The sequence below is a fragment of the Muscardinus avellanarius genome (assembly GCF_963383645.1).
Source record: "Muscardinus avellanarius genome assembly, chromosome: 10".
Taxonomy (NCBI): Eukaryota; Metazoa; Chordata; class Mammalia; order Rodentia; family Gliridae; genus Muscardinus; species Muscardinus avellanarius.
Genome location: NC_137796.1, coordinates 93920100 through 93947275, shown reverse-complemented (window position 1 = coordinate 93947275; position 27176 = coordinate 93920100). Strand labels below are relative to the sequence as shown.

General features: G+C 43.0%; 1 protein-coding gene across 1 annotated transcript in view; it reads left to right on the top strand.

The window, feature by feature from the left end:
• Positions 1 to 793: 793 nt before the first annotated feature.
• The window catches only part of CACNG3 (calcium voltage-gated channel auxiliary subunit gamma 3), a gene marked incomplete at both ends in the record, with an annotated part of 105044 nt that continues 78661 nt past the window's right edge, over positions 794 to 27176 (top strand). The window contains one exon of the mRNA XM_080702130.1: positions 794 to 1004. Coding sequence (XP_080558256.1) covers positions 794 to 1004 — 211 coding nt within the window. The remainder of the gene's footprint in view (positions 1005 to 27176) is intronic.

The following is a 27176-nucleotide window of genomic DNA, read 5'->3' as shown; positions in this document are numbered from 1 at the left end:
CCTTCAGCACCACGGATCGTAAACCCCGGCGTTGGGAGGATGGAGCCTGGGCAACAGGCGGGGAGCTGTCCCTTTCAGCACCACGGACCTTGATCCTCCCGTGAAACCCTCCGGCCCCCGCCCCAGGACTCTGCCTTTTCTCCAGTTTGAGCGGGGGTGTCGGGAGCAGGCGGAGAGCTTTCCTGGGAGGCTGGGGAAGCAGTGAACACTCTTCTCAGCGACTCGCCTCTCAGCAGTGCTATTTTTTGCCATCCGCCCTCACCCCCAGCACACGCGCTCGCGAGCGCGCGCGCGCGAACACACACACACACACACACATACACACAAACGCAGGCACACACACATACACACGCGCACACACACACGAACACACACGCACACGCATAGACCTCTTCGGATTTCTTTGCCTTGAGTCTCCCGGGGCTCTGAGGAGCCAGGCGCATCTTTAACCGAGCTGGCAGCTCCAGGCTCTGGAGCCATGCCCTGCACGAAACCTCGTCCTTACCAAGCTCCCGAGGAATGAAAGGAACCCAGGGACCCTCTGAAGGCAGCAATGATGTGGACCAACCCCCTGGAACCAGCACCCTCCCGAGGGCCATAGAAGACCAGGAGAACTGGAGAGAGCTCAAGACAGGAAATCCCAGCTTTCCCAAAGTCCCTGTGGATGCCGATAAAAGGAGACCTGAATTTTTGGAAGAGCCTGTCCTAGGTTACACAGCCGCAGAGTGATTTCCCCCTCTGGCACTGAACCTCCCCCTCCCACCCCCAGCCGTCCAGAGTACCATGAAGAATTATGAGGATGTGTGACAGAGGTATCCAGATGTTGATCACCACTGTGGGAGCCTTCGCAGCATTTAGTTTAATGACCATTGCGGTTGGCACGGACTATTGGTTATATTCCAGAGGTGTGTGCAGGACTAAATCTACAAGTGATAATGAAACCAGCAGGAAGAATGAAGAAGTAATGACCCATTCGGGTCTGTGGAGGACCTGCTGCTTAGAAGGTATTTACAAATTCCCCTCAATGGCTCTGAATAATCCAGCTTCTGATATTTTGTTCGGGGAGATGGAGGCGGTGATGGGGAAAGAGAAATATTTCAAATCATTTCTGAGGATGACCAGGTGTCCAGGCTCTGCTCCCAGTGAGACGTATGCTGTGTGGGATGAAACTGTTGGGTCTTGCTAATTGTTTTTTGATATTGGCTTCATGCGATGAGGTTTTGTGACACTCTAGGCAGCTTCTGCAGTTGAGAAACCTTCAAATCCCAAATGCCTAGATATGGTGAACTGCTTGAATCTCTGGCTAGAGAGAGGGTCTTTAGATTTGTTTAAATTGCATATAGAAGGGGAGAGGTGGAGGAAGGAAAGGCAGGAGGAAGGTGAGAGAGAGAGAGAGAGAGAGAGAGAGAGAGAGAGAGAGAGAGAGAGAGAGAGTGACACTCTGATTTGGTGCATTCTGAGCTATCTCCTTATTTCCCAACATAGTCTTATCAGCTTCTTCTTCTGAGTTCGGTTTAACTAGATATTGTCATGAACTTCCATTGCCAACCAGTACCGGGGAAACATATGTGAACCCCACCCCCAACCACCCCAGACATTTAAGAAAAACTTCTTCACTAACACACGTTTTATTGTTTGGGATCCAAATAAAACCGAAGTCCTGGGATTTGTATCCACCTGGCTTCATTCCTAAATCATCTCCAAACCTAACAAATAATCTTTCCATGGCATTTACATAAGATCAATTCTCTGGGAACTGCAGATCATCCTATCTAATTCTAAAGATTAGGGGATTTGTCATAAATTAAAATGAAGAGGACAGAGCAATTTTATAATGTAAAGCCCCTGGGTAGCCTCACTCTTAAACTTGCTTTTGCCACCCCAGGACGATTACTCTCAGCACCACCGGGGAATGCCTGGTAATCATGGGGAGTGAACAGAAAGATAAAGAAAATCAAAGCTCTAAGAAACCTGCATGCCAGTGGGAAGACACTGGATTAGAAGGCCAGGAGGGAGTTTTCTTCCCAGGTTTCTCAGGAATCTGTGAAGTTTGTCACAGGCAAAAAAAAAAAAAAAGAAGAAGAAAAAAAATATATATGGGTTTCCGATGAGCCCCTCTCCCCTGCCTGCTATTGGTTCTCCACACCTGCATTCCCAGCGGCTGGCATTTGCCAGGGCTTCTCCAGAACTTGCATTTATGTAAATGACTTAGAGAATCATGCTATGACATCACTTACTAGTATAATATTGCATCATCTCCTGGCCTTCTTCCCATACCCTGATGCTCTGAACAACTCCTCTCCTGACTGTAGCGCGTTACTACAATCGATCGTGTTTCTAACACAGATTTGCAACTGGTGGGAAACCCAGGTAGGAAAGGGCTTACTCTCAATGCAAGTAGGATCATGTGAAGTCAAAAGACCTGAGTAATGCTGCAAATTAGCTTAGTAACCGTCAGCAAAATATTCACCCTCTGCAACTATCAGTTTATTAACCTGAGAGTTTTAAATCAATGGTCTTGCCAATGCTTATACTGGACCCGGTACACTGAGAAAAATTATAATAATTTTTTCCTGAACACAGACAAAAAAATCTAGTATTTGTGATTGTTTGAAATCGCATACAATCTGGCCTGGTGCAGTCATTTACCTTAAGGAAATTCCTATATTGACAATAAGGACTCGACAATAAGAGCTTTTGGTGACTATATGGTTCTAGAGATGACATTTTAAAAGCCCAGGGTATCTCCCAAGCCCAAAATGGCACATAGGTATACCATGTTTTGGTCATTCGCAATCCTTCTGCCTCTTGGAACTAAACCTGGAAATGCAAAATTAAACACCAATTTTGGCCTCCTCCATTATGCTCTGTGGGGGGAAAAAATCGAGCAGAGGAAAAGCAGAGCCCAATGTTCCTGAGCCTTTGCTCAGAATCTCTCAACTGATGGCTTCTCCTTTTCTCCAACATCAAGTCCTACACCCACAATTTGTACAAAGAATTGGAACTCCAGCCAGGCATTCTGTGGGCTTAGTGGGAAAAATGAGAAATTGGATAAAGAAGGAACTGGATGAACTGAAGATGTGGGCAGTCAGGTGAATTCTTTGGAGAAAATTTGTTGCAGTCTTCATACAATTTGGGCAAGTTAGGGTTTTTTTTTTTTTACATTTTAAAGTATTAAGTACAGTAGAATGCACAAACCTTAATGAATAACAGCTAAATTTTTAGCTATGTCTAACCCCCCCCCTTATAACCAACATGCAGATGGGCCTGAATAAAATTTGAAGCCAAAATATTTCTTAATATACTGAATACATCAAGGGTTCAAGGAACTTGCAGGAGCCTCTGACTTCTGCCTGGTGAGATGCATGCAGTAGGTAGCATCTGTCTGAGGCATTCCATTCTTAGTGAGAAGGAAGATGTAGTTCCATCTCCTATCTACCCTAGAACTACAACACCCTTGTTTTCTGATCCTTTAAGTAGCAAAGCATAACTAGGGGAGGGATTGCCTTGTAGCTCAATTTTCTTACAGATAAAATTAAAAGAGTCAGCTCTTCCATACTTTTTTAACAGCCCTGAGACAATGGGGCTATTTTGTTCAAGAGAAGAGAATGCTCTAGAGGGACTTGACAGCTGTCTGCAAATATCTGAAGGGCTGTCATTTGGAAGAGAGATTTGAAATGCTCTATGTGGCCTCAAGGGGGTAGAAGTAGGAGCTAGAGGAAAGCAGGTTTTACCTAAATATAAATATCTATCCAATGTGGCATGGGAGACTCATCAGGAGGTGATGAGCCCCCCAGTACCAATACTGTTCAAGGATAAGAAAGCTACATCAATTGTTTTCAAACTTGGCTAAACATCAGAATATCATGATGAGGTTTTTTTTTAAAAAAAAAAAAAACAAAACTAGATTATCAGCTTCCCACAACTAGATTTTCTACTTCTATATGTCTATGGTGGATATCTGAAATCTGAATTTCCTAAAAGTCATTCTAAGCAATTAGGATGTTAAGGCCGATGTGTATTGAATATTTACAAAGGGCCTAGAGTTGACTGGGTTTATTAATGAGGGTCGCATCACTCAAGCAAGAGAAGGACATTTCCAGTTTTCATTTCTAGAACTCATCAGAACCTCATTTATCTGTAGCTATTACCATGCACCAGCACTATTCTAAAATTTTTGAGAAATTCTTAAAATTTTGATGAAATTCTCTCATCTTCATAGAAGCTCAATGATGTAGGCAATTATTACTCTTATAACTCTGTTTTTTCTTCTTCCTTTTTTATTGGGGGGGGGATACTAGAGATTAAACCCAGGGGAATTCTACCTCCGAGCTACACCCCCAGCTCTTTTTTATTTTTATTTTTTTATTTTGAAACAGGTAGATTGTTAAGTGCCTGGCTAAGTTGCTGCGGCTGGCTCCAAACCTGATATCCTCCTGGCTCAGCTTCCCAAGTACTGAACTTACTGATGTGTGCCACCATGCCCAGCTCATTTTATAACCAAGGAAACTGAGGCCTGATAATGTTATATAACTTGCCCAAAGTCACAGACCTCAAGCCAGCAGTCAAGACTTAACCCAAGCCAAACTGCTTCTCAGAGCACTTGATAGAGAACATTAATTTGTGTTCTGATGGAGAATCTGCTCCAGCAAACGCCCAGACACCTGGGTTTTTCTACTCACTAGTCCCTGGCATTCCTGTTGAGCACTGGCCAAGGAGCAAGACATCCCCCTCCCCAGACAAGCATGAACTCAGAGGCAGCAAAGGACACGCTTTGAATGGAAAAAAAAAAAAAAAACAGTCAACCTATGTAGAGACACCCACACTGAGAAAGTGAATGCCTGACTCATTATCTGGAAAGCGTGTGAGACATTCACAAAGTAGCGCCCCAACCTGCTGCATGGTTTCAATGGCAGCCTGCGAATTTGAATGAGAACATGTTCAATATGTGACTCTCTCATTAAGAAAACCTCTTGAAGTCTTAGATACAATCAAAGTAGTGTATTTCGATCGTGGGAAAGACCGCGGGCCTGGCGGTCTGGGTTCTAATCACATTTCTGTTTCTGACAGTTATGTAAATTATGCCTGTTCTCCTTCAAGCCTCGGTTTACCCAATTCTATGATAAGCACTTCATTTATTCTTTTTTGGGGGGAGGTTACTGGGGGTCGAACTCAGAGGCATTCTACCTCCAAGCTACACCCCCAGCTCTACTTTTTATTCTTCATTTTGAAACAGGGTCTCACTAAATTGTAAAGGGCCTCACTAAGTAGCCGAGGCTAGTCACTAACCTGCAATCCTTCTGTCTCAGACTCTCAAGTAATGGGATTACAAGTGTGTACCACCAAGCCCAGCTGAAAAAGCACTTCAGATCAGACTAGGGGGTAATAAAGCCAAATGCCCACATCCCCTGTGCAGGTACATAAAGAAACAAGTATATCTTGGCCTTCTTAATTTTATGGGGGAAAGGGTGAAACAGTAGGTCTGGAAAGATCTGTGGTAACTGAAATTTGGTCTAAAGGGAACAGTGAGGACCATGGCAAACTAAAGGGCACAGGCACCATCTAAAGACCTCTTACTTGACCAAAGTTGACTCCTACCCTGGAGAAATGTGCACCCAAAGTGGCCCAATATTCCAAGTGAAGAAAAGCCAGATGCAAAAAAAAACAAACAAAAAAAAAAAAAAATCTCAGTCTTAAAATGCAGGCAACTAGCTGGGCGTGGTGGCACACGCTTGTAGTCCCAGCATTTGGGAGGCTGAGACCAGAGGACCGCGGTTCGCGGACAGCCTCAGCTACTTAGTGAGGCCCTCCGCAACTCAGTGAGACCCTGTTTCAAAATAAAGAAAAAAATTGGGGCAGGGGGTGTAGCTCGGAGGTCAAATGCCTCTGGGTTCCATCCCCAGACCTGTAAAAAATAAAAAAATAAAAAATAAAATGTAGGCAACTAATTCAATGATTTTAAAACATGGTACCAGTTTTTACATTGCCAGTTGAATTTGGCACATGGGTTGCAGTTTTGGAGTCCTGAAAATTACCTTAGTGCCCCTCCCCTTGAATCTAAATTTCTGATATTTTTATACCTGATTCCCGAATTACTCTTTATGAACCAATCGCCACCTTTTTTCAATTCGTTAAATAAAATTGGCTACTAAGAAAAGAAAGCCCACTTAGGATTTTAGGACAGAGAACTGAAAATTATGGAAAAGAGGTTCAATAGACTGCTATTTCTGCTGCAGACAGGCCCAGATGACACCAAACATCTGGCTAGAAAAGTGAAAAAAATTATCCAGTTATTAGAAGTTCCCCCATATTTCCAAATCTCCAGATGGCTGACTTTTTCAGCCAGATGGGGTTCCAGCTTTATTTATGTGTTCAGAAACCTTCAGAAAAGCTGCAGAGATGTGGCTGAGGATGAGGGCAAGATAAACACATAGCATTTATTCAGCATTTTCTGTGTGCCAAGCCCTGTGTTTCACATATATTAATTCAGTGTCTTCTGTCTCCCCCAGTAGACTATACACTCTACGAGGCATAGATTCCAGTTTTGGGGGACAGTGGTATATATCCCTGGAGATCAGAAACTGTACGAAGTAGTCATATCTCCTCCTTCAGCCCTAGCTGTAAAGCTGTACCTTCTCTTAGCCATGGGTGCAGATGTACTAGAACTCTCCTACTCCCTTCCGTACTTCTGACCTTCACCCCGTTCCTTTCCATGTACTCTTCCACCTCACTCATAAAGCTCAAGAGATACATGATAAAGTAAAATGGGACCTGGAGTCTTAAGACAGGAGTGAGTGACCTGGACTGTGTTTGTGGGTTGCAGTCAGGATTGGGGAGGTGGCAGAGGTCAGGACGTGAGCATGTCTAGCATGCAGCCAGAATGTGTCCATACAATCATCCGGGTTGTTAAAATGTTGAAATGTTTCAGCCGGTGTGGTGGAATATGCCTGTTATCCCAGCACGTAGAAGGCTAAAACAGGAGCATTGAAGGTTTCAGGACAGCCTCGGCAACTTAGCAAGACTCTCAGAAACCTAGTGAGATCCTGTTTGAAAAACAAAACAAAACAAAACAATAATATTAAAAGAGTCTGGGGCTGTAGCTTAGAAATAGAATGCTCCTGTGCTCAATCTTCAGTACCCTCCCCCCAAAAAAAGGTTAAAATGTTTCCCTACCTGTTGGCCAACAACATCTGTCCCAAGTGCCTGGCCAGCTCCCTAGTATTGCTACAACCACCCCAGCACTTCCTGGGACCTCCCAGAACTTCCTCAGATCCATCAGGTAAAGGGTTAAAACCTGGCTTTCTGACCCTGCCCCAGCCCTGACAAACCACCCATTCTTCATATCTGGTCTTATGCCTCTCTGATTACTAAATATTTTAAATCTTACTACTAGTTGCTTCAGCATTGGAAGAACCTACTCCTCTCTTTCTACCTCAAACCTGGTCCTGTACCTTATGACTCTGTAATCCCATACATCTTGGGAAGTAGACACCTTGAAAATACCTATATTGTTTCACTACTTGAATTTGTTCTTCTGTATCAAAGGTCAATGAGTGACCTGCAGTCTAAGGTTGGGTGGGTTATTTGTGTGGATAACTAGTGTGTGTGCCAAGACAAAAATTAAAACAAGAAATCAGGCAACGCAATGACATGTTCTTCAACGTTCTCATAAAGGAGCACATGATAAGCTTACCAAAGGAGTTGCTTGAGTCCCTGGGAGAGTGTACCTTTGTTTGATTTGGCTCTTTTTTTTAATGGTTTTGGGCCCATTTGCTATATATCTACTTGTAGGAAACCAGGAAAATGCACATTAATTTTTTGCTCAGCAGAGGTGCACACGATTTCTGTTGATTAAAAGAGATAACTCCAAATCGTGTGGATTTATTCCTGCCCTCTATGGCATTCATCAATTTTATATCTAACTTAGTGATCTTATTTCAGAATCTCTTCCACTAAAAATACATACATATAATATCCTCCATTGAACCAGTCTTGTCATTCTGATGGTTTCCTTATTGTTGAGTTGGATAAAACTTGACATGAACTCACTGTGGATTTTAGGAGAGTTGTGTTTTGAACAATTTGAAAATTAGACTTTAACAGGGGGAATAATCTCAGTGAAAAAAGATTTCTAAGGTTCAAGAAAAGGTTAGAAAAATCCCCAAATTGGTTTTCTTTTCTCATTTCTCCTACCAGAAAATGCTCTTCCAGTGTAGAAGCAAGTGCTCCTTTAGTGATTTATTAGATGCCACAGTGAATACTGACTAATAGCAGAGCACAGGGGCCAGGTGGACCTGGGGTCTTCTCTGGATCCTGCCATTTTCTGACTATTAAGACCTGGGAAGTTCCTGAACTTCTGAGCATTAGTTTTCTTATCTGTCTAGTGCTTTTAACCATTTCACTCTAGCTGGTGGTTTCTTCTACCTCTAAATATCATGTTGGCTGTCCACTTTCGGTTCACTCATTTTAGACAATATCTATTTGCTAAGAAAAATGATAGGTTAGCTTCTTACCCCAGTGCCCTCCTTGTTACCAAAACCTTCAGTTCCTCGATGAGTTACCTGTGGCTCCAAGAAGAATCATGCATAACAAATGAGGCTGCTTGAGAGAGAGACTCGCATGTCATTACCAGGTTGGACACTTGCTTAGGAAGCATGACTTCACATTTGCTCCTGTGCCAACCTCAGCAAGGGGGTTGGAGGGAAATGAGAGGGCATGGCAATGGGGCAGCATGTTTAAAGTTATGAGGTATCTTTCCAAAGGGGTTGAAATCAGAGAACTACAATAGCATATGCATACCCATGTTCATAGCAGCACAATTTGTAATAGCCAAAATATGGAACCAATCTAGGTCTCCATCAACAGATGCATGGATTGCAAAATTATGAGAAATACACACAATGGAATTCTACTCAGCAATAAAGAAGAACAAAATCATGTCATTCACAAGAAGATGGAAAGACCTGGAGAACATTATGTTAAGTGAGATCAGCCAAGCACAGAAAGAGAAGGGACATATGTTTTCTCTAATATGCCCAACTAGGAGTATTAGGGATACCAGAGGGACTCCAGATAATGGAGGGGAAACCTCACTAGAAAAGAAGGGTAGGAGAGAAAGAAGGCTGAGGTTGATTAATGAAGGAGCTACATTTGAATATGTGTTTAAGTTTGAATGTAGCCTGGTTAACCTGGACATTTATTGTTGGGACAGAGGGAAAGGGGAAGCTGGAGGAGGGGGAAGATTACCAAGCACTTTGTAAACATATGCCTTTTCCAATATGATCCACATAAAAATAAAATAAAGAATGATGAGGTTCTTGAGTTGACCAGATCTGATGGTAGAAAGCTGAGCTTGAACCATTGTGTCAAAGCTACCTGTTGTTTAAGAAGCCCCTAGCCAGGTCTGTGTGATGTTTGTTAAGAAATTTCTATGCCCAAGGCTGCCTGGCTTGGGAGTTCAACAGGGGCTAAAAGTCATGCCACACTCCACTCACAAAACTCTTACTTTGGTCCAGAACTAAGTCTATCCAAACGGGAGGAGGGCCTTTGAAGAAATGTTTGAACCAACTGCAGTACCAGCACCCCACATATGGGGATCTGAGTTGCTAAGGGTAAAAGCCAAGGTCAGATGGAAATTCCTGCTCCAGTTTGGGCATCCCATTTCAAGGAAGGAAGTCACAGTGGGTCATCACCACAGGTCAACATGCAGATGGAGCCCCAGCCAGTGTGGTAGCTGGAGAGGCAGTGACAGCCAGTAAGAAAGGTTTGCAACTCCCCACAGCTGGACGCAGTGACATGTTGATTTTTTTTTTTTTCCTGTTCTGGTCATGGGTCTCTCAGGGAAATGGAACTTGCTAGCATTGGGAAAAGTCTGACACCTTCTAAAGAAGGGAACCAGTAAAAATTGGGGGGTAGAAAAGCAGAGGTGAAGACGAGAGAGGAGGATCCAGGATTTTGCTAGCATTTTGAGAGTTTACTGAGGCTTGTTCCCAAAAGATGTCCAAAAGCTCTATAGTCTAAGAAGGAACAAAATGCAACGACATGATTTCGTTCTTCATAGACTTTGTGAGGCAGGAGACTCACCTGGGCTCGCTTCCTGGGCTTGCATAAGGTGTCCACCTTCAGGGGAAATCCACCCTTCTCCCTGGGATCAATAAGCAGGTGAGATGCTGTAATAGATGCTGGGGCCTGCTTTCAAGGAAGCTACAGAAGGAGAGGATAGGCCCCAAGAATCCCAGGAAGAGGTGCCAAGGAACTAGCAAAAACAATAGATAGCTAATACTTAATGAACAACTTCTATGTGCCAAATCGAAATTACTGTGGCAGATTGAGCATTCATTTCTGAGCCATTCCATGAGCATTTATTTCTTTATTTAATAGATATACAGATGCCGGGCATGGTGGCGCACGCTTGTAATCCCCGTGCTTGGGAGGCAAGAGACAGGAGGATCGCGCAGGTTCGAAGCCAGCCTCACACGCTGGCTTAGGAGACCCTGTTTCCAAATAAAAATGTAAAAATAGGTCTGGGAGTGGAGCCCAGAAGTACAAGGGCTTCCAAGAACCCCAGTACCACACACACACAAAAAAATAGATATACAGAATGCCAGGCACTCTTCTAAGCAAGCACTTTGCGAATATTACTTAATCCTCATGACTTCAGTTTACCATGATCCCCAATTTGCCAAGAGAGGCACACAGTCAGTAAGTTGGAGCTGGGATTTAAATCTTATCCTCTGCTATCTTTCATTACCTTAGGGCAGGGATTTAGATAAACACTTAGCATCAATAGACTCAACCAATTCTCATAGTAAGCCTTGTCTACTTCTAGTTGTCCAGTTCCAGGAGCGAGGATACTAAGGCTCAGAGAGGTGAAATAGCTTGTATGAGAGCCTGTCGCTGGGTGGTAGATGGCCTGGGATGTGAACTGCAGCCTTACCCTGACCACCACACAGCACTGCCTTGCTTTAAAAGGTCTAGTGGGGTGAGTTTTCTTCTACCTGCCCACTCCCATGTCAAGGAAGTGTGTGCTGGTCATTGGCTTTGAAGTATTCAAGGACTGGAAATATCATTAAAAATACAGGCATAGTGGTACATGCCTGCAATCCCAATACTTGGGAAGCTGAGAGAGGAGGATTGAAGGTTTGAGGATAGCCTCAGAAATTTATAGCAAGGCCCTCTATAATTTAATGAGACCCTGCTTCAAAATAAAAAAAAAAGCAAAACAAGGCTAAGGTTGTAGCTCAGAGTTAGTTCAATCCCCAGTAGCACACACATTAATAATAATAATAAATAATAATAATAATAATATAATAACAATAACAACAACCCTGGAAGTTGCCATTGCTGATCCTAAATCCAAAAATTAATGTCAAGGAAAATAAATGGTGAATAAGATTTAGACCTCATAGCACAAGGGTTGTGATGAAACGCCACCACAGGAGATTCAGTGGGAAATTTTTTCTTAAAAAGGAAACTGCAAACTGGGCATGATGGCACACACATGTAATCTGATTACTAGGGAGGCTGAGACAGGAGGATTGTGGGGTCGTGGCCAACCTCGGCAATTTAGTGAGGCCATCTGCAACTCAGTGAGACCGTATTTTAAAATACAAGAATAAAATGAGGATGAGCGTGTAGGTCAGAGGTACAATGCCCCTGGGTTCCATCTCCAGTAACACACACACACACACACACACACACACACACACACACGCACACGCACCCAGCATTTGGAAGTGAGGGCGAGGTCTCTGACTGTATGGAGGTGAGCCAACCATTGGACATCCTCATGTCTTCTGCATTGGAGCTGGGGTGTTTGCAAAATAGGGCATGTCATTAGGGGCCATGACTGTCCCCTTTCTGAAGATGAAACATGAACACAGTATTTATTTGGCCTCTCTGAGTTTTAAACTCTGGGTTGGGCAGGAGTCAAGAGTTTCCACCCCTATTCCACCTCCTAGTTTCCGGTTTGGACAATTCTATGACATAAGCGATTAGCAGCCAATTTATCATGCAGCATGGAGAGCACCAGACCACAGAGCAACAGAGCGCTGACCTTGGGCTGGAGTGGACCAGAAATGGCAGCTGGGATGAGACTAAGGGCAGGCAAGTTCTGACACCATCCACCCACCTACTAACCTCCTTGTTGTTACCAAATATCCTGTCATCCAAAAGATCTGTTCACCATGTTTTCCTGAATCAACAGACTGGCATCAGGGCCTGGAGAGTGTAGTAGGCGCTCAATAAATATACATGGACTTTGTTACCGAAGAGAAAGTAATTCAATTACCTTAGGCTTCTCCTAGTGTGCCCGTGTCAATTCCTAACAATCACTGTTCTGCTCTTTAGTGCTTACAAACCACCCTTTTAATAATACATCCCATAATCCCAGCCATGATTTCTTATAATCCCATCAGCCTATAGTTTGAGGAAGGCTGGCTTCCCAGGCCTGAAAGTCTCCATGTTATTTCTTGTCTGTTATTTTCCATTTAGATGATCCAGCGTAGCCCAACAGTCCCATTTTTAAAATCCCCTCAATAGCCTGGGTGCAAACTTGGGGAAAGAAAAAGAAAATACACACCATGTGGACATATTGTGCACAAATCCAGCAGACACTGTTTCTATCCCTTGCACCTGAGAGTCTGTATATATATTTAGTTACCTGTATGTTTAGAAACTGGAATTCCATCACTCTGTATTTGGGGGCATATGCTGTATGCATTGCTGCCTCGGAATGCCATAATATCTGCCTATTAAACTAAAGTGGTTCGAAAAGTCACAGGGAACTTCTGAGGCATCTCCTTCCATTATAAAATTCTCCTGTCACCTGTGGAAAATGGTTTCAGCATAGCGTAACTAATATAGATGCATATTTACAACTAATCAGTTTGACCCTTTGCAAGTTCCAGTACAGCAGGACCAATTAGCTGTTTATCAGATGCAAATGTCTTAACACGGGCATTAGCAAGTAAATTCTGACTTCTTGAAATATTATTTTTTGTCAAAGATGATGTTGGCATGGAGTCAAAATGCTCTAGGTGTTTAGGGAGAAACGAAAAGCCCTGTGATGAGCGATGGCTTAGCTCCTGAGCCATGGGGAGGTGTCAGGGGTTGGGATCAAAGAATTAATAAGGTCTTGGCCGAGGCAATTGGGTCTCGGTCATCCCCCAGAGATGATTTTCCAGTTTGAGTCCCCTGAGGTTCACCTGTAGGAACACGTCATTGGCTTAAAATATATGGAGTCTAATTCCAGTAGTATGGACTTCTTCCAAATTACCCTAAAGCAGGAAAGGAGTGTAGGTGAGGTGGAGGTCAAAGTGAGCTTCCTTGCGAAGGTGACATTCAACCTGAAATGAAAAGAGAAACCAGCCAAGTGGCTGTCTAGGGGAAGAGCCTTCCAGGCAGACGAAACAGCAAGTGCGAAGGTGGGGATGTGCGTGGCGTTCAAGGGAGCCAATGAGGCTGAGGAGGAGAAGCAAGGAGGAGAGATCAGCTGCGGGTCCTGGAGGCCACGTCCCAAGCGGCCTTGAAGAGTCATAAGGACTTGGACTTAGTGCAAACTGAGAGCCTTTGGAGGATTTGGGGCAGAGAGGGATGCTGGCAACTGAACCCAGGGGCATTCTACCTACACTCCCGCCCTTTTTATATTTGAATCAAGGTCTAAGTTGTTGAGGTCCTCTTTAAGTTGCTGAAGCTGTCCTCCAGCCTGTGATCTTCCTGTCTCAGCCTCCCAAGTACTAGAATCACAGGTGTAGGCAACCATGCCCACCTTGCCTTTGGAGAATTTTGAGCCCAGGAGTGACATGTCCTTGAGTCTACTGGGCCCCATCTTCTCAACTGCATCATCTTCTGCAGTTTATTCTACAACCGCCCTTTCTTCCCTCAGACAAGAACTTCGGCTCCAGCTTACGTCTTCCCCTGCGTTCTTACTCTGTGACTGGGCACTGTGGAAGAGCATTGCCTTCCTGCTCTCCCTGAAGGCGGGCCCATGGTCCCTGAATCTTTTCTGTGTTTTATTTCTCATAATGAAGAAATGAAGTAGCCAGGCGTGGTGGCGCACGCTTGTAATCCCAGCATTCGGGAGGCTGAGACAAGAGAACCATGGTTCGCGGCCAACGTTGGCTACTTGGTGAGGCCCTCCGCAACTTAGTGAGACCCTGTTTCAAAAGAAAGAAAAATAAAGAACAAAAATAGGGCTGGGCTGGGGGTGTAGCTCAGAGGCAGAATGTCCCTGGGTTTCATCCCCAGTACTGCAAAAGAAAGAAAGAAAGAAAGAAAGAAAGAAAGAAAGAAAGAAAGAAAGAAAGAAAGAAAGAAAGAAAGAGATGAAGTTAAACAAAAAAAGTTATCAATGTAAAAACTCCTAGTACTTAGAAAGTTCTAGTGCTTCCTGAATCTTGCAAAGCTCTTAGAAGCATCACTGGCGCAGGGTAGCCCTTTCCTAACTCAAAGATCCCCTCGCCCTTCTCCAGCTCAGGCTGGCCCCTCTCCCCTCCACAGCCCGTAGAGATGCTAAGGGACTGCTTGCATATGGAATCTCCGGCCTGGCTTCCCTACGCTGTGAGTACTTACCAAGCAGTCGCGGTGTGCTAGACACTCTGCCGGACCCTGAGGAGTCAACAGAGGATGAGGAAGGCAACTTTCCTGCCTCGGGAAGCTCACAGCGGTGTAGGGAGGATGCTGCCAAAGTGGGGGCACCTGTGTGAACAGCGCCTGAAGTTTCTGCAGCATGGAGTAGGAGGCCCTGGATTAGTCAATGTTGGGGGTTGTCATGGAAATGTTCCCTTAGGGATTATGCATCCCCGACACCCCGGCCCTCAGTGGGTGCTCAAAAGCATTTGCCAAACACACAAAAAGGCTTATGTATGGGGACACTGAAGAAGATTGACCTCTCCTGGGGCTGGAGGACAAATGAGCCCTAAGCTTCTGGCTTCTCATCCTTAAGCGAAGGGGAAAGGAAACAGGAAAATAGCCTGTCCCTCAGCATGCGGGGAGACATGGTGAGCGATTACACAGGGTTTTTTCTTCTTCTTTTTCTATTTTTGAACTTAAAAATAAAATCCTGGATATTTGCTAACTATTGCATTCTTTTGAGTGGCATTTTTCCTGTTGTATTTTCTTTTCTTTTTTCTTTTTTTTTCTTCTTTTTCTTTTTTCTTTTTTTTCTTTTGTACTGAGGCTTGAATCTAGGAGCATTCTGCCTTCAAGCTATGCCCCAGCCTTTTTTAGTTTTTGTTTGAAAACTGTCTCGCTAGGTTGCTGAGAGTTTTACTAAGTTGCTGAGGCTTGAATCTGTGATCTTGAACCTGTGTTCTTCCTGTCTCAACCTCCCAAGTAGTGGGATTACAGGCACGTACCACCATGCCTGTCTCCTGTTGTATTGTTTTTAACTAAAACACTTTTTTGTGTGTGGTTGTGGGAATGGAACCCAGGGGCATTCGACCTCTGAGCTACACGCCCTGCCCTGTTTTTTATTCTTTATTTTGAAACCGGGTCTCACTGAGTTGCAGAGGGCCTCACTAAGTAGCTGAGGCTGTCTGCAAACCAGGATCCTCCAGTCTCAGTCTCCCGAATGCTGGGATTACAAGTGTGCACGACCACACCCGGCAACACTTTTTAAAATATAAAAGTAATATAAAAAAATTGATAAGCCAAGTTTTCCTCTCTACCGTCACCACAATCTCATCTCCTCTTTTCCCATTTTGGAAAATAGCTAATAAATATCATTGCCCTACTTTTCTACTCTATCAGGTCCAAGAGATAAGAAAGAGTATTTTTTCTTTGAATTCAAACTTTTCATAATTTACTCAAAAGCTTTTTTTGTGTGTGTGGTAGTGGGGATGGAACCCAGGGACTTTCTACCCCCGGGGCTATACTCCCAGACCTATTTTATATTTTATTTGGAAACAGGGTCTCACTAAATTGCTGAGAGCCTCCCTAAGTAGCTGAGGCTGGCTTCGAACCTGTGCGATCCTCCTGTCTCAGCCTCCCAAGTGCTGGGATTACAAGCGTGCACCACCACACCTGGATAAAAGCTTTTTTATATAAAAAAAAATCTTATAAGCCGGGCATGGTGGTACACGCATGTAATCTCAGCATTTGAGAGGCTGAGACAGGAGGACTGTGGTGTGCGGACAGTCTTACCTACTTAGTGAGGCCCTTTACAACTCAGTGAGACCTTGTATCAAAATAAAGAATAAGAAATAGGGCTTGGGGTGTAGCTCAGAAGTAGAATGCCCCTGGTTTCCATCCCCAGCACTTCAAAATAAAGTATCTTATAATTTGTTAAGATGCCTAATCATTCAAACTATCTTAAAAAGCAAATTACATAGAAGAGCTTTTAATGACAGTCATCCACATTTCCTCTTCCCCAGAGCAAGCAAGTTTTTTTTTTTTTACTATTTTTTATTTTATTCTTCTACATCCATATCTCTAAATAAGATGTTCATCTCTATACCTCCTGATTTACAATCCATTGACTTCCTGCCAAGGTAAGTGAGGATTTAGCTAACTCACTCCACCCTCCATATTGATTAGCTTTCTAATTTTTAAAAATAACATAAATCTTTACTCCTTCCCCACTCTTCTCAAGTCAGACATCTTAGCTTTCCACCTTAGAGAATACAGATATTCACATTCTCTACCTGTACCTCCCCACACTGACTGACAAGATGCACTCCAAGCTGGGTGTGGTGGTGCACGTCTGTAATCCCAGCACATGGAAGGCTGAGACAGGAGGATCACAGGCTTGAGGCTGGCCACAGCAACTTAGGGAGACCCTGTTTCAAAAAAAAAAAAAAAAATTACAATAGGGCTGGGAGTGTAGCTCAGTGTAGAATGCCCCTGGGTTCAATCCCCAGTAACAAAAAAAAAAAAAAAAAAGATTGCCATTTGCATTCTGTTCTGTAAATAAAGCAGTGTCTTCTGTTTGTGCTCTAGATTGAGGCTGAAGTTTAAAAACCAGTGAGCATTATTATGCATCTATAGATGATGCTCTACACAAGGCTAGCTGTTTCCTAGGACTGCATGCTTTTTCTCTTTGTGGATTCCATGTCACGATCTTTGAGTCATTCAGAGAGAACTCTGGAAATGAAGTCTCCTAATGCTTAACAAGTTGCTCAAAGTCATGCCATGTATATGTTTACATCACACTTGAACTTGAGGATGTAGTTCCCATTTTTCTGCAGCTTCTGATTGATTTGAAGGGTTTTTTATGCATCATTTCAGAGCAAAATTAAACTTTCCTCCTCCTCCTCCTCCTCCTCCTCCTCCTCCTCCTCCTCCTCCTCCTCCTCCTTCTTCTTCTTCTTCTTCTTCTTCTTCTTCTTCTCTCTCTCTCTCTCTCTCTCTCTCTCTCTCTCTCTCTCTCTCTCTCTTTTCTTTGGAGTGGGTAGTGGGGATTGAATCCAAGAGCATACTTCTAAGATACACAGCTCATTTTTTTGGTTTTTCTTTTTGTTTATTTGTTTTTGGTACTAGGGATTGAATCCAGGGGCATTCTGCCTCCAAGCAACATCCTCTTTTTTATTTTTATTTTTGAAACAGAGTCTCCTTGATGGTTTGATGAGAATCTCACTACTTGCTTTCTTTCAACCTGTGCTTCTTCAGTCTCAGCCTCCCAAATACTGGGATTATAAAAATGAACCAACAGGCCAAGCTCTTGGCCCCTTTTTAAATTTTGAAACAGGGTCTCACTAAGTTATAGTATGTTGGCCTTGAACCTGTGATTTTCTTGTCTCAGCCTCTTAGGTACTGAGATTACAGTCATGCCTGTAAAATTAAACTTTCTAAAACACAAGACCTATGTGAGAAAAGGGAATTTTCTGGGGAAATCACTCCTCTCATTTCTTTTCCTGCTTCCTCAGTATAGTCTAGTAGTTAAAAACTCAACCTCCACATCAAATTGCTTGGGCTCAAATACCAGACCAACCATCTATGGTTATGTGGCTTTGAGCACATCACTAAACCTCTTTAAATCTTCCTCTTCTATAAAATGAGGATTCTCATGGTACCTACTCACAGGGCTCCTAGGGGTAATTAATATTTGCACAGCGCTTAGAACATTGCCTGGCTCACGTAAATACTAAGTTGTGTTGGTAATTAGCATCTTCTCTGGGATAAACAAACTGGACAGAATCTGCCCATCTGCATCATTTTATTAACGACAAGGAATCGCCAGGAGACCAGACTCAGGGCCTTTGGTGACAAGTCTTGGGCCTGCTTCTTTTCAGAGCAATAATGGTAATCAAAACCTTATGGAATCTATGTGCTAGAATATCCCCCAGATCAGCTGTACTGGGGAACCATGGGCAACTAAAGAGTAACAGCAGCACCTATACACTGATTGTTTACATGTAGCATCTTAATTCCTCCCAATTATTGGACTGATAAGCCAAAGGAACCCCAGGGTGAGGAGGGCTTCCCAAGATCCTTCTGGGAGGTCAGCAAGATCAAAACTATTTCAGAGTAATAATAAGAAACAATCTGCCTTATTTACTGTGTTGACACTTGCAATGATAACAAAACCTGCTGTAGTCTGAGCACACATCGGGGAGCTGACTCCCTGGTTATTGTATGGGCTACCACCACTCACAGAGAAAGAGAGTGCTACTTTCACTTTAAAATATCCCTGGTGATCTAGGCCTGGTGGCACATGCTTATAATCCCAGTACTTGGGAAGCTGAGACAGGAGGACTGGGGTTCGCAGACAACCTCAGCTACTTAGTGAAGTCCTCCACAACTTAGTGAGACCCTGTTTCAAAATAAAGAATAAAAAATATCCTGGGGGGTGTAGCTCAGAGGTAGAATGCCCCTGGGTTCCAACCCCAGTATAAATAAATAAATAAACAAATACCCCTGGTGAAACAAGGGGGATTTATTAAATCTTAAAATTCGAATACTAAATTTTAATATTTGGGTAACAAAATGTGTAGTACCCACAAAGCAATTCAGATACAAAGCAAAGTGGGATGGTGGTCTATAGTCAAGGCCCTCACATGCTTGAGTTACCAGCTGAACTAGCTACTCTTTCCATAAGATAACAGATTTGCTTGCAAGAATGGCTGAAAGGCAAATTATGGTTATTCAGACTTGGGTATTTGGCAGAGATGTTTTTTTTTTTTCAAAAGTGATCTAAGTAAGCCTGTCACTTCAAAGAAAGCAACTGACAGTATTTGTTGCCAAGGATAAAAATTCAAGGTTTCAAATGAAAATTACACTTTTAGAAAACTCATATCTGGCCTGGTGAGCCAATGTGATGTTCATTTTTTAAGAAATATTTTATAATGAAATGTGCCAAATTTAGAAGACCTGCATAACTCAATGAATCAATATTTCCCAAGTGACCAATGCACAGTTATTAAAAAAAACACATGTGTAAAAGATGTAAGATGCAAGCTTAGAACAATGCATTTGAATATGCTCGAGAATGAAAAATTAATAATTTTCGGATTCTACATTGCAGCTAGCCTTTAAGAATCCACTGCTTGTTGAGTTTTGGTGTACTATCAAAGGAGAATATCCACAGATATTTTTAAAGCCTATTCAAAGATCCTCCTCTTTATCAAACACATATTTGTGTGAAGTTCAATTTTTTTTCATATACTGTAGCCTAACCATTTGGTAGCAGATGAAATGCAGAAGCAGATATAAGACTCTGTCTTCTATGAAGCCAGACATTAAAAAGATTTATATAAAAAAGTAAAAAACAAATACGGCTTTTCTCATTCTATTTTGTGTTCTGGAAAATAGACGGTTTTTCACATAAATATGGTATTTATGTTAATGGGAACCTGGTTTTCTCATAATTTTCAAATGAATTTAAAATAAGCACTTTTAAATTTCTGATACAAGAAAGAACAAAGAGGTATAACCCACAAAAACAAGAGCTCATTAATTTGAACAAGCATAAGGGAGGCCCGAGAGCAACAATTTTAGCACCTCTACTGCAGCTATATTTTAATTCTGTTGACAAGCTTCATATGTTTGAGGAGAGAACCTGAAAGAGCCATTTTCATGCCGTTGCCAGATTTTCTCCTAGTGTTGCCTTTTCTCCTCCAGTGGGAGATGAAACGCAGTCCCTCGGCGAGGTCTGGTATCTCTGTTTTTGAGATCTTTTTAGTTGCAGCTAAGCTGAGCGATTGTTCCACCAGGGCTGGGATATAAGAGGCAGCAAGAGGTTTCAGTGGGCCCTGGAAGAGGTGTCTTTGATTAAAATACAACCTGCTGATGTAAAGCTTGATGGGTCCTGGAGGATCCGTGGCTTCTTGTGTCTTTGTTCATGAACACCAACAAAGGTGAGCCACGGCTCCCCAGACAGCCCAGATCTGTGGCGATATTCCTCCCAGGTGAGACAAAGCAAGGTGTGGGAGACCTGAGCTGGTTTCCTGGGGCGGTTGCATTACAATGGGGGGTTACATTTATAAATCACCTACCGTCTAACCTCTAATTTAAAAGACTTTGTGAGGATGAAGAGTTCATAGAACAGAAGAGACTGGGGAAGCCACTGAGCGATCACGCCTCTTGGTCAGTAAAGTGCTAGGTTCTGGGGGGTAAAAAAAAGAGAAATAAGGAGGGGAAGGAGGCTGGGGTCTGCCGCCATAAGTGGCTGCTTCTGTGGCTTTGATTTTTTGGCCAGCCCCACATCCATTCCCCATTTTTCTTCTGGTCATAAGGTTCTGATTTTCTTTTTGGATCGCCATGTCACCCAGTCCTCAGTCCATGTGGTCTGAATAGGATGGACCCGAGTCTGGCTCTCAAGATGAGCATGTGACCTAGAAATGACCTTGGAGATTATCATAAGGCATCTGGAGTTTATGCTAAGCCAGTGATTTTCGACTGGCACATTTGGCAATGGTTGTAGACACTTTTTGTGGTCACAAGCCAAAGGGGAGTACTGTTGAATCTGGTAAGTGAAACCAGGGGTACTGCTGAACACCGTGAGGTGCAAAGGACAGACCTCACAACAAAGGAGTCCCAAATGTCAACAGTGGCAAGGCTGAAAATCCTGATCAAAAGGTAATGAGAAATCACTGAAGGGTTTTAAGCTGAAGAGCAATTCGCTCTGAATTGACATTTTTAAAGTAGAGGTACCAGGTACCATGGGGTAACAAATTTCAGAGGTATAAGGGTAGCCAGGTGGCTTCTGTAATCACCCCAGTAAGCGAAGACTCCTAGGGTTTGAAAGGTATGTGATCTGAAAATATATGTTTGGAAATTGGCAGTGGTTAAAAAAAAAAAAGCCTATGTGTGAGTGAGAATCTCCCACAGGTTGTGAAAAATAAGAGAATAGGTCCAAGAACAGAGAGCTTTTGGGTGCATCCATGAAACACAATTAAGTAATACTAATGACATCTAACACTGTTTGAGAGCTTCTGTGCCAGCTACTATGCTAAGTAATTAACATGATCACATTGGACCCTTTTAAAAAAAACTTGTAGATAAGAAAACTGGAGCACAGAGGGTTTAAGTAACAGGCACAAAGTCATACTTGTAGCTATTCCATAACCACCAAGCTGCCTTCCTAGGCTGAGAAGAATCTTCCAAAAGAAAACTGACAATTCTCAAAAGAGCAGATACACAAGAGTTAGAAAGATAAAGGGATGCGGTGGTGCTCCAGGAAGAGGAAACATCATGTATAAAGGTCTGGAGGCTACAGGGAATATAGCATAAGAGAAACATTTAGTAATGGCTGGAGCCAAGTGGAGATTCCTGGCAGGACGAGTGCAGAGAAGGGCAAGATGGGAGAAGTTGATGGGACAGTGCTGTGTGGATCCTGGGAACGCACAAGTATTTAGACATTCTCCTAGGGCAACAGGAACCCTTTGGAAGGTCTTCAATGGGAGTCTAAAATAGTGACACGATCAATTTTTCTTTTTCTTTTTTTTTTTTTAATTTGCAGTATTGAAGATGGAACCCAGGGGGATTCTACCTCCGAGATACACCCCCAGCCCTATTTTTTGTCTTTTTAATTTTAAAAGAGGGTCTCACTGAGTTGCAGAGGGCCTCGCTAAGTAGCTGACGCTGTCCACGAACCTCAATCCTCTGGTCTCCGCCTCCTGAGTGCTGGGATTACAAGCATGTGCCACCACGCTAGGCTCAATTTTTCATTTTTGAGGCTTACTTTGGCTGGACCGTGAAGAAAAGGAATATTAGTAGACTGATTAGGAAACCTTAATGCAACAATCCAATAGCAATGCTGGGCTCCCTTTTTCAGTAGTGATAGCAGTATTCACCATCACTTTGGGAGATACTTCAAAGCTGGCATCGACAGAATTTTCCGATTGTTGTATGTAAAGGGTAAGGAAGAACAAAGCCAAGGACCCCAAGTTTTCACCATTCACCTTTGGATGGACTATGGTTCCCTTTTCTGATGGAGAGGTGGTGAGCTGGGTGTGCTGTGTCCTGTCTAGCATTCAAATGGAGGAGTTCAAAGGACCACTGGACATCCTGCCGCAGAGCTCAGAAGTGAAGTCGTGTCTCCTTGGTTCTACATACACGGTTACACTTTCTGATCACAAAACACTCAAACATGTGCATTCCAACCTCTGCTAATTGTAATGGAGACAGCCAGATGAGAGGCCATTAGATGAGATTCTGCGTGACAGATTAACTGATGTTGAACGTCTGAGTGCAACATCAGGAGGTCACCGCGGTCTAATTGGGTGCGGAGAAGGTTGCCCGGGTCACGGGAAGCAAGTTGTGCGTAACCATCATTTCAGCCTCCTCTTCTATTTCTGACTTATCATCTTGTTTTGAGTGAGCATTGCGGAACCCTTTCATAAATGGTGACCTTTTGAAATTCGAAATGATGGTTTCTGGCTAATTTCCATTCCAGCCCTAGGGCGGCTGCTTGAAGGTCATGGGCTTGGAGCTCTTGACTGTCTCTAGCCCTGTGCTCTCAACCATAATTTGGAAAAGGGCAGTGTTGTTTTCATCCTTCAAATGTCCATCATTCAGAGGAAGGATCATCGTTCACTTGCGTGTGACCGCATTCTATTTGAGGATGAAAACCATAATAAGCTTATGTTAATAACAAGGCCGACCCAATCTGTGCTGGAGAATTTAGGGGCATTTTTTTTCTGCAGTTATAATAATGTAATTATACTATTACCTAGAAATTCATTGAGTTTCAAGGGACAGAAACCAAATTCTAATTGAGTTAAGAACAGAGAGAGCTGGGTGTGGTGGCACATACCTGGAGGCTGAGAAAGGAGGATCAAAGGCATAAGGTCAGCCTCAGCAATATAGAGAGATTCTCAGAAACTTAGACCTTGTCTCAAAAATAAATAAATAAACAGACAAACAAATAAACATGGGGGGTGTGCTTCGGAGATAAAATGTCTTTGAGCTCAACCTCCAGCACCAAAAAAAAAAAAAAAAAGAAAAGAAAAGAAAAGAAAGGAAAGACCTCTATAGACTCACATACCCGAATAATATAGAAATATAAAAAAAAAAAAAAGAAAAGAAAAGAAAAGAAAGGAAAGACCTCTATAGACTCACATACCCGAATAATATAGAAATATAAATATGGTTTAATGTAGCAATTAAATTCACAACTATAAAACTATAATCTCTTTCTCTCTCTCTCTCTCTCCATTGTCCTCCCTGCTTCCTTTGGAGCAATGGGTGAGTAACTCAGGAATACGAGGTGGCTAACAGTGGCTTTAGGGCTACATTCCATGCCCAAATCTAGCACAAGTATGAGCTTCTTTCCCTGAAAACTGCATTAGCTTTGATTAGGTCACGCAGCTCTTGCAGAACTAATGGCAGCAGGCAAGGCAGTGTCAAAGCGCTGATTGGCTCAGGTCTAGTGACCCAGTGTTGAAGTGGGAGAACCATGGCTCTCAGAGGTAACTGTGATAACGACCAGCAGCCCCTGCTGGGCAGTCGGCCACACGCTCTGCGGGGTTCCACACAGCATGCATTCTTTTTATTTTCATTTGTTCCTCATTACAATCTTTTTGAGGTAGATACTATTGTTATCTTTTTAATCATGAGGAAAAACGAAATACAGGGAGATAAATAAATTGTCCTGGAGCCAAAGCTGTTAAAAGACAGAGCCAAGGTAAGGGGAGGTAAAGGAACCTCCTGCAGCCCCACAGATGGTGTTATGGTGAGATACACGAGGTTCCCTGAAGAGCTCAGGTATAGAGTTCAGAGCTGGTGTAATTAGATCATGAAGGCTGCAGTCTCATCGGGGGTAAGTCCATTGTAACCCAGGGTGGCAGACTGTGTCTGGCTTAGGTAGGTCTGTCGAGGTGTGACCTTAGGACTTGCTCCTGGCCTCCGTGATGTGAAAGCAGAGCCCTTGCTCTCCCTGTCTCTGCTTCCTACTGCCACACCCTGAGCTCTGCAGACCCAGTGTGACATGGACTACAGTGGGAATGTTGACAGGGACAGGCAGTCAACGTGAAGCCATGGTGCACATTCAGGCCCTCTCCCCGCAGAGCCTGGGGTGCTAACCAAAACCCCGAGGCACCCTCCTGCCTCAGGACGGTGTTCCCAGATGGCCATCTGTAACTCCGCACTCCAGGGTTATCACTGAGGCTTTCAAACTTGGCTCCGTCGTTTTTCTCATGACAAACTCTATGAATGAGACAGGACCCAAGAGTGTTCCCCCCATTAATGAGGAGATCAAGGTGCAGTTTCATTAAGGGATAAGCTCTGCATCAAAGATCAAGGAAATAGTGGGACAAGAGACTGGGACCCAACACCCGCCCTCTTTCTGACCCTGCAGAAATGTAGCCTAAGGGCTTAGTAATGGCTCAGGGAGCCAGGCAAGCCTGGAGACTCCTACTGGGCTTATTACAGGCTTATCCTGAAGACTTAACCCCCTGCCAACACACACTACCTCCTTGTTACTTTCTGTGCTTGTTACAGGCAAAAGTCAGAACCAGACTGGGGCACAAAATTACCCTCAGAGATTGGAAACTGTAAATTAAACTATTTATGAATCAATGTATTCATATTAAATGTATCTCTTGTTAAATTTGCATGCACATATATATCACATGTACATGCACATATACACTATGTATATATATGCACACCTACCTATGTATACATATACATAGAACAGATATATTTCTGCATTTTCTATTGTGGTTTTTTTTTTTTTTTTTTTTTTGGTGGTAATGGGGGTGGAACCCAGAGGCTTTCTACCTCCAGGCTATGCTCCCAGACCTATTTTATATTTCATTTGGAAACAGGGTCTCACTAAGTTGCTGAGAGCCTAAGTAGCCGAGTCTGGCTTCGAACCTGTGCGATCCTCCTGTCTCAGCCTCCCAAGTGCTGGGATTACAAGCGTGCGCCACCACGCCCGGCTCCTATTGTGTTTTTATCTATATTCAATTTCTGAGGTTCTATCATACTGTAGTTTAAATTAAAAAATACTGCATCATACTGTAGTTTAAACTTAATAAATTAAATTAGCTTCATAAGATGTTCCTCCCCACCTCCATTGTTAGAGATTGAACCCAGGGATGCTCTACCACTAAACTATATCCCCAGCCTTTTTATTTTTTTTATTTTGAGACAGGGTCTAGCTGAGTTTCCCAGGCTAGACTCAAACTTGCGCTCCTCCTGCCTCAGCCTCCCCAGTGGCTGGGATTTCAGGTGTGCGCCGCTGCGCTTGGCCTCACAGGGGCTTCTTGATTAATGTCTTACCTTTTATAGTTTGGCTTTCCCATCAAATTTCTGACCATTCTGTCAAGTTGACAGAAAAACTGGGATATTAATAAATATTTAATTAATAGACTAACTTGGGTATAGTCAACATCTTTAAAACATTGAGGTTTCACAGCTAAAATAATAGCTTTCATTTATTGAGGTTTACGACTTGTAAAGAAACTTTAATATTTTCCTCATTGAAGCTTATACATTTATTGGAGTCATTATTTCTGGGTACTCTGCTTTTAGAAACTTTTGTTAACAGGTGGTACATTCCAGTGTGTGTGTGTGTGTGTGTGTGTGTGTGTGTGTGTGTGTATCTGTGTGTGTGTGTATCTGTGTGTGTGTGTGTGTATCTGTGTGTGTGTATCTGTGTGTGTGTGTATCTGTGTGTGTGTACACACGCAGTGGAGATTAAACCCAAGGGCGTTCTACTTCTAAGCCACACCCCCAGCCCTGTTTATTTTTATTTTAAAACAGGGTCTCACTCACTCAGTTGCGAAGGACCTCACTAAGTTGCTGAGACTGACCTCAAACCTGCCATCCTTCTATCTCAGCCTCTCAAGTACTGGGATTACAGCCATGGGCTACCATGCCCGGCTTTCCAGAATATTTTTAAGTGCTTAGTATTGATAATAGAGGAGAAAGCCATTATTAATTTGTAATTACTTATTTGTAAGTTTCTTGAACTTGCATACTACTGCCAATTTTCATTCATCTCACTTGTATTTCCAGTTGCACAATCTTATCATCTACAAACAAGAGAGCTTTGCTCTCTCTCTATCTATCATCTATCTCTCTCTGTGTCTCACTGCCCTTTTTCCTTCCACTGGGGCTTAGAGAATGGTGTTAGATAATGGTAGTGGCCAAAGTCCACCTCACCTTGCTCCTTACTGTAACTGTTATGGATGCCTTGTGAGCAGTACGCGTCCAAGTGTGGTTATGGATCTTGTTACATATATCTGAGGATACACCCAGAATTATACAAGCCCAGGAGTCTGCACTGTCGCTAAATCCTAAGGTGATGCCTGCTCTCTCTTTCTCTAAAGTGCAGAGTTCCTATAGGGTTTTACCAAGAAGCTGAGTACTTGCTATTGGTGGAGATAGGTTTTCTGTATGATGCTATCAAGGTTCTTATCAATGTCTCAATAACTTAGAAAAATTTTTGTGTGTGTTTTACTGGGGATTGAACCCAGGAGGATTCTACCTTTGAGCTACACCCCCAGCTCTTTTTCTTTTCTTTTTTTTTAATAATTTTTTATTAGTGCACTGTATTCATACATCATAATGGGATAAAAAAAATACTTTTGTAGACATACATGCACATATTGCCCAGTTAGCCCCTACCCGATCCCACCCCATTCCCTCCCCATCCCTCCTTCCCATGCTTGGCTTAGTGGTTGACATCTAGTATTATAGCAATTTATCCAAAATTAACAATGATAATCTCACATAACAGTTTCATTTGTCTGATATCAAGCTTTTGATGACTTAAAGATAACATTTCA